Genomic DNA, 7137 nt, shown 5'->3' on the forward strand with positions numbered 1-7137 from the left:
TCTTTGTTCACCCTTCAATCAGTGATGCTTCTCTTTGAATGGTTTAAAAAAGGCACAAGGGACAAAGTTCATGGTAAATGATCGTGACCTGCCAGAAATGCCTTCCTTCTGTTAGAGGGTTTTCTTCATTTTTACATTTTGGTGTTTGGCTGGATGGAAAAAATAATCGAGGGGCATTTGTTTTCAAAGTTGTCATATTTTCATTACGAAGTGAGAGTAATAACAGAAATGGAAGTTGAACTAGTGAAACACAAGTTCCCCATCTGCCAGCTTATAAAAAAAATCTTGAAAAAAGTGAATAATAAGTTACAAATAAATGAATATTTGCTGTAATTTATTTATGAATGGGTTTCACAAATGTTATTAAATTAGTTTAAGGCCAAAATAAAACCATTCTGTCTTCTGTTTTGTTGTTTTTTCACCTGACTTTAAATTGTCACATTTTTGGCAATGAGTCATAACGGAGGATGGGTGAGAGACCGCTGAGCCCTCCCACTGTCTGAATCTCAAGTTCATGCAGAGGTCTCAATGCAACTCTACAGAGCAGAATGCAGAAATGTGTAGCTGGCGTCTACTGTATCAGCTACAGTAGACGCCAAGACTTCAAAGCTGTGTGGAAATATTGCGCATTGATGTGGAGATGATGATCGCAGTGCTGCTGCTCCTGACTGTGAAGTCAGGTAAGAAGATTATTTATCAATTGAGTTTTAAGATAACATAAAAGCTTGGAATGGAATAAAACTTCTTTTGATTGCAATTCTAGACTTTTTTTTTTAAGTATACTTAGTAATTATCTGTTATGTCTACACTGCATGGGGCTGCTTTTACTTTGTAAGAGCCAAAGAGTGAATGTGGAACATGAGGATAGAAAATAACACAGTTGTTAAGATGACTGTACCTGCTGAAGCAATGATGCATCAAACAGGAATAAATAAAAAGATGAGACAATGAGTAGAGGGATTATATTATTCTGAAAGCAGGTACTTTCCAAGATTCAAATTTTTACAACCAACCATCTTTTTTTCTTCAAAGTTTCACTTTGATGTTTTGGACTTTCAGTTGCTAATGTGTAGCAGTGGAAGACTTAAATGCTGAAACAGTTAAAATGCTGTTTAACTGTTTCAGGATGTGTGATTTTCAGCGACTGCAGACACTCAAATACAAAAAAGTACTCAGTGGGATTTTCCTCTTTGAAAGTTAAAAGGCAACAAATGAGCAAGAAAAAACATTGATGAGGATGAGAACAGCAATATTATTCTCCTTAAATTTTATCGGAACCGATTGTAATCCATCAAATATGAAAAGCTTGGTAGAGAGCTGCCAGAAGAATATTATCTGATAGCAATTAGACAGTCACGTCACAAAAAAGAAACACACCCAACCTCTACTTGCTCTCTTAAAGGAACCTACTTACTTTCCTATTCTGTACCCAAAACACGTACCCAGTTTTCACTGTGGCAGTTCACATGCACATTTGAAAGTATTTGCATTACACGCACTGCTGGCAATCATGTAATCGGGTAATTTCCCCTGATTAACTGACTGTTTTAGTATCTGTCAGGTCAATGTTTGGTTATTTGTTTCAGTCTGAAAAGCCAAACCAAAATGATGACAACAAAAAGCTGAAGTTAGTGGAGGCCGAATAAGAGTGAACAGCAGAGTGATCTTCACCTTCTTGTTGTTGCCTTGTTTTGACAACTTAACTTCCTCATTTTTTTGTAAGAAGTAAAAAACACACTGTTCAGCGGTTTACTTCAATTTCCCTTTTACGTCTTGTCTTTGAATTCTCCATAATAATAAAAGAAACTAACAAAATATGTTCTGTCGTGTTTCATCACCTGTCAGCAGGAACTGTGAGTGCTGCTTGGTCAGTGACATTTGAAAACCCAGATCTTTGTGCTATAAAGGGATCATCTGTGACTTTTAGGTGCGTATACAACTACACAGCTGGGGAAACTGTTAGAACGACTGGATGGTACAAGGGACGTTTGGAAAATGGTGTCTGGAAACGAGTTGAGCTTTCAGTCGACCTTCTGTCGTATCGCCATCGTTATGAATATCTTGGCGACCAGCAGCACAACTGCAGCCTGAAAGTTCATGACCTGCAGGTTAATGACACTGGATATTACTACTTCCACTTTGGCACGGATACGATAGGAATGCGTAGCAAAACTTCTGTGCATCTGACCGTCTCAGGTAAAGTGATTTTACATTAAACCTGCTCTCCAGACTTAATGTTTCCAGCCTCTTGTTCTTTTTAAAAAAAAAAATATTTAACTGACCCACATCCAGAGATGAGAGCCACAGTGCAGCCGGAGAGAGTGAGAGCTGGAGAAAAGGTGACTCTTGAATGTGTGACATCGTGCCAACTTGGAAGCACACTCTGGTTCAAAGATGGACATCCAATGACAAAAACATTGTTGTGGGCGCAGGCAGAAGACACTGGGAAATATTCATGTACTGTCAAGGGGTATGAGTCAGTGCAATCACACCCTGCTGCTCTGGATGTTCAGTGTAAGTAGATGAAGATAATATTGATTCTTGCAAGCTGAGTTTTTACTCATACAACACAAAGTGCAACCAGTGACTTTGTTTAATGCAGATTCTCCACTGAACGTGTCTGCTGAGGTGAGTCAGGCTGGCCTCCTGTCAGTGGGCAGCAATGTGAATCTTACCTGCAACAGCGCTGCTAACCCTGAAGCAGATAGTTACACCTGGTACAGCTCCAGCTCCAGGCTTCAGGTGGCCTCGGGCCGGGTGCTGTCTCTTCCCTCTTTGGAGGTGTCCCACAGTGGAGTCTATCTCTGCCAGGCCGGGAACAGTCTCGGAGAAAGCAACTCGACGGCGGTCCTGCTGGAAGTGGAAGAAACAAAGAGTGAGTCTGTCAGGCGAGTGGGCATAACCTATTGTTCAAATGATGCAAATTATTAGTAGATATTTCATAAAATTGTTAAGAAATCCAATCTAGTGGCTCAAAAAAATGTGCATTTATTTTTACATTTTTGCAGAGGAAACTATGCAGGCTTGGTCATTTGTCATTTTCTCCTACTTTTCTTAACAGTTGATCGTGTTATCCTCCTTTTTGGTATTGGAGTCAAAGTGGTTTTGATGCTTTTCCTTACACTGATTATTATCTGGGTTCGGTAAGTGAATCATACCAACTACTCCTAATTTAGTAGCAGTTGGATGATTTTGAATGTTTTTGTGCTGTGTTTGCAAACGTCTCTCGTTTCCTTGTTAAAGGAAGGGGTGGTGTAATCCTGCTGGGGACAGTAAGGTGAGAAGGATGACACGTTGGACTCGGGTCTGTTTGAAATATTGATTCAAACTGATTATAACCGTCTCTCACAAAATGTCTAATGCTGTCCTTTTATGTTTCAGATGGACAGCAATGATTATGAAAATATGACAGTGTGAAATGGGTAAAAATAACCCAGAAAACAAGAATCCACACATACTATTATCATTTGCTAAATGTTGTCAGTACAAAAGCAGCAGGCTTTAAAGCAAGTTTTAGAGATAGGAAACATTTTATGAAAGTTTGACCTTATTCAACCTTGAAGAAGAGATCAGAGGTCTAAAGTAACATGATATTTAGAATATCCATATACAGCAGGTAAAACTTGTATATAATATAATATAATATAATATAATATAATATAATATAATATAATATAATATAATATAATATAATATAATATAATATAATAGGGGCACGGTGGTTAGCACTGTTGCTGCACAGCAAGAAGGTACTGAGTTCAATTCCACCATCAGTCTTTCTGTGTAGAGTTTGCATGTTCTCTCCGTGTTTGCGTGGGTTCTCCCCGGGTACTCCGGCTTCCTCCCGCAGTCCAAAGACACGCTGTTAGTCGGGATAGGTTAATTGATTAATCTAAATTGCCCATAGGCGTGAATCTGAGTGCGAATGGTTGTCTGTGTTTCTATGTGTTAGCCCTGCGACAGACTGGCGACCTGTCCAGTGTGTACCCCGCCTCTCGCCCCATGACAGCTGGGATAGGCTCCAGCGCCCCCCGCGACCCTGGAAAGGATAAGCAGAAGCGAATGGATGGATAATATAATATTTAAGCATTGACTACGTCAACAAGTAAATATACTTCCAAAGGTGCTAAACTGATCAAATCCACACATTATGCAATATTTTGTGCAAAATCCTTTGTTGGTGACTACAGCTTCAAAATGCCTCCTATTTAAAGAGAAATTATTTGCATGCATTGCTCAGTCGTGATTCTTCCACACAAACAGTCCTGATGGTTCAGTGGACCCTTTCTGTGAACTCTGACCTTTAGTTCTTTCCATAGATTTTCACTTGGGTTCAGGTCAGCTGATTGGCTGGATCATTTTAGCAGCTTTATTTTCTTCCTCTGAAACCAACTGAGAGTTTCCTTTGCTGTGTGTTCGGGATCATTGTCTTGCTGAAACGTCCACCTTCATCTTCATCATCCTGGCAGCAGATACATTTTTTCATTCATCCTTCCTTCAGTTATATTAAACATGTTGGCATGGTGTTGTTGGAGAGATATATGTAGTGCCTTTTAAACATGGTGTGTTTTTTGGCATCTAAAGAGTTTTTCAATTTTGGCCTTGGCATTGCTTTCTAATTACTGATAGATTTCCTCTGGTGCCATGACTTTCCACATCTTTTTGCGTCTCCCTTTTTTCCTGGGTTCAATACTTTTTCCCTGTGTCATTTCCCATTATTACACCTAATTTGTGGACATCTGTGGTTTATTTCCCTTGCATGTGTGGATTGGATGGGTTATTACTGACATCTGGTGAGAATTTCATGTCAATAGCACCTTTAGAAACACATTTACTTAGAAAATTGGTGACATGATAAATACTTATTTTACCTGCTGAATCAGTCCTTATGTGCCCAAATGTTGTTAATAAAAACAATGGTAATATAAATGTAGTTGTAAATAGCTCTATATAGCATTAGTTACTTTTACCTTGGAGGAGAGGTCAGCGGTCATGTGACATGAAATTTAAAATCTTCATACAGTGCTTTCTATACGTTGCCAATACGCACCACACTTGATGGTCTTATAGTCTCTAAGTTATAAGGATTTTTATCTTTGTCCAATAAATGATTAACTTGACCTAGACGACCTTGGTGGATGTAAGCCAAATTTTAATGGATCGTTAACGTGACCTCACTCTATGTTCCTACAAAGTTTTATCGGAATCAATTCAGATTTTTAGCTGACAGACAGAATGACAAGCACAGAAAACATAACAGGTTTATGCAGAAAGAAAGAAGAAGAAGAAAAAGCTGAGCTGCAAGGTTGCCTTCGTTAATACTGGGTCATTGTTCAATTTCACGGCGCAGGGAGGGAGAAAATATAAATGTTTAATTCAACAATTGAGGCCCACAAGCCTTAGTGTGAATAGGAATTCTCCTGGGTGAAACTGAGAGGACATGTGATCACTTTAAGTCTTCCTTCACACCAGTGTGTTATGTTAGCCACATTGCTGATGTGTGGACATATGGCTTTCATTGGTTACAACACTTTCTGCTCCCCCTTGAGTTTACAATAAGCATGTGCATTCTCTTCTGCTCACAGGTCACATGACACCATCGCTCTCATAGTCTTTTCTGTTGCTAGAACTGTGGTTAATGTTTTAAAATGTTCAATGTTAATTGTAACAGAAGCTTGGATAAATATTTGCTGCCATATAACTGTATAAAGATTATTGTGTAAAACTTGTTGCCTTTTGATCTGCTTCCGGCTCTTCTTTTTTTAACTATTTTTTTTAAATTTCCAAGTTCAGTTTGACTTTGAAAACGGTCCGAAGTCTGAGTTTTGTAAGTTTTGGTCCCACTGCAGTTTGCTGGATGCTTTTCAGTATAAATTTCAGCTCGTGAGCATTTAATGAAATTATAAGTTGGCACTGACAGCACAATACATGCTCTACAGATCACATGAAAACATCAAATGGCTGCAAAAATGTGTATTAAATGCAACTTGTTACAGCTAAGAGTCACATGTGCAAAACTGTCTCTTTGGATAGTTGTTAATGAAACACTTTATTGTTTATTAAAACAACTTTGCACGTCACACCTCACTTTAATATGGCAAATCAAACAAAAGCAAAATCCTAAAATAGTGCAGTTTTTAGATGTCTGGGTGTTAGAGTCACTGTCCTCTTGGTTTTCATCCTCTCCCACTTCTCCTCACGCTCTGCTCAGTATCTGCTGGAGGCTTATCGCTCTCAGGAGTTTACTCAAAGCCACACAAACAGGATCCAGTTGGACTTGCCAGCAGCACTTAATTGGGTTATCATCTTCGCAGTCATCATCACTGGCAGGCCTTCAGTAATAACTTCTTCAATGTTTTCTCTTTCTGGACATTGCTTGTACATTACCCGGTGCACTTTGTGCTGTGTGGTTACAACCCTGTGTCAGGAAGTGTTAGCGAGATCTCCGGATGTCGCCTGTAGTCGTGTTATGCAATGAACCGTGGAGGATATTTAAATTCAAATCTGTTACGGCAACACTCCAACAAACTGAAGCGAATAACATAAAATAATAAAATAAAATACAAATAAAATAAACTTAAAAACAGTAATAAATAAATTTGAGGTCATATGAAGGGGTGACATTTGTTTCCTAGCTTCTTTCTTTTGGAATAAAACCTTTTCTTAGAGATGCATCACTTCATCCTCGACTCAGTACTAGGCTTAATCCTAAAGAAGAAATGCATTTAAACTAATGGAAAACAAGCGGGTGAAATACATTCTGACGGTGCTCCATTGTTCGCTTCTTTCTGAAAAGGAAACGAAAGCTCAGGTCAGTGCTTTGAAATCTGTCGCATCCTGCTTGCTTGAATGAACATTGATGTTTATCACATGAGCTGCACACGCTCACAGCTGGTGAGAACTGGTGCCAAAATTTGATTACCACCTTAGACTTCAGCCATAGTGTAATAATCATTTAAAGTTAATGTGATGTGGTCTTACTTTGGGGAAAGTGATGTTAGTAACCACACAGGAGGAGCTGAAGAAAAATATTTGCTCTGTGTGTGTGTGTGTTAGAGAAATGTACAGATCTGTTGTTGGTGCATGTGCTGCACTGTGGGTAAGATTCTAGGTAGAATAAAGCCTGATTTCACTGAC

General features: G+C 38.9%; 1 protein-coding gene across 2 annotated transcripts; it reads left to right on the forward strand.

Annotated features, from left to right (window-relative positions):
- Window positions 1-621: 621 nt before the first annotated feature.
- Window positions 622-3607, forward strand: cd22 (cd22 molecule). 2 transcript variants are annotated; one of them, XM_086309886.1, is made up of 7 exons: window positions 622-680; window positions 1846-2196; window positions 2293-2514; window positions 2603-2875; window positions 3062-3143; window positions 3244-3277; window positions 3382-3607. In XM_086309886.1, the coding sequence occupies exons 1-7, from the start codon at window positions 641-643 to the stop codon at window positions 3415-3417; spliced, it is 1038 nt and encodes a 345-aa protein (XP_086166012.1). In that variant the 5' UTR covers window positions 622-640; the 3' UTR covers window positions 3418-3607. The 2 variants fall into 2 exon arrangements, with proteins under 2 accessions (XP_086166012.1, XP_086166011.1); XM_086309885.1 differs by lacking the exon at window positions 3382-3607 and having other exon boundaries at window positions 3244-3322.
- Window positions 3608-7137: the final 3530 nt, after the last annotated feature.

The sequence above is a fragment of the Aulonocara sp. 'chitande type north' Nkhata Bay genome, linkage group LG11 (assembly GCF_057382095.1).
Source record: "Aulonocara sp. 'chitande type north' Nkhata Bay isolate Kocher_YH1m ecotype deep benthic linkage group LG11, A_spYH_male_GT1.1, whole genome shotgun sequence".
Classification (NCBI taxonomy): domain Eukaryota; kingdom Metazoa; phylum Chordata; class Actinopteri; order Cichliformes; family Cichlidae; genus Aulonocara; species Aulonocara sp. 'chitande type north' Nkhata Bay.

Coding starts and splice junctions, on each gene's coding strand:
- cd22 (XM_086309885.1), top strand. CDS start 641: ATGATGATCGCAGTGCTGCTGCTCCTGACTGTGAAGTCAG. Junction 681..1,845: donor GCTCCTGACTGTGAAGTCAG/GTAAGAAGATTA, acceptor ATCACCTGTCAG/CAGGAACTGTGAGTGCTGCT. Junction 2,876..3,061: donor GGAAGTGGAAGAAACAAAGA/GTGAGTCTGTCA, acceptor TTTTCTTAACAG/TTGATCGTGTTATCCTCCTT.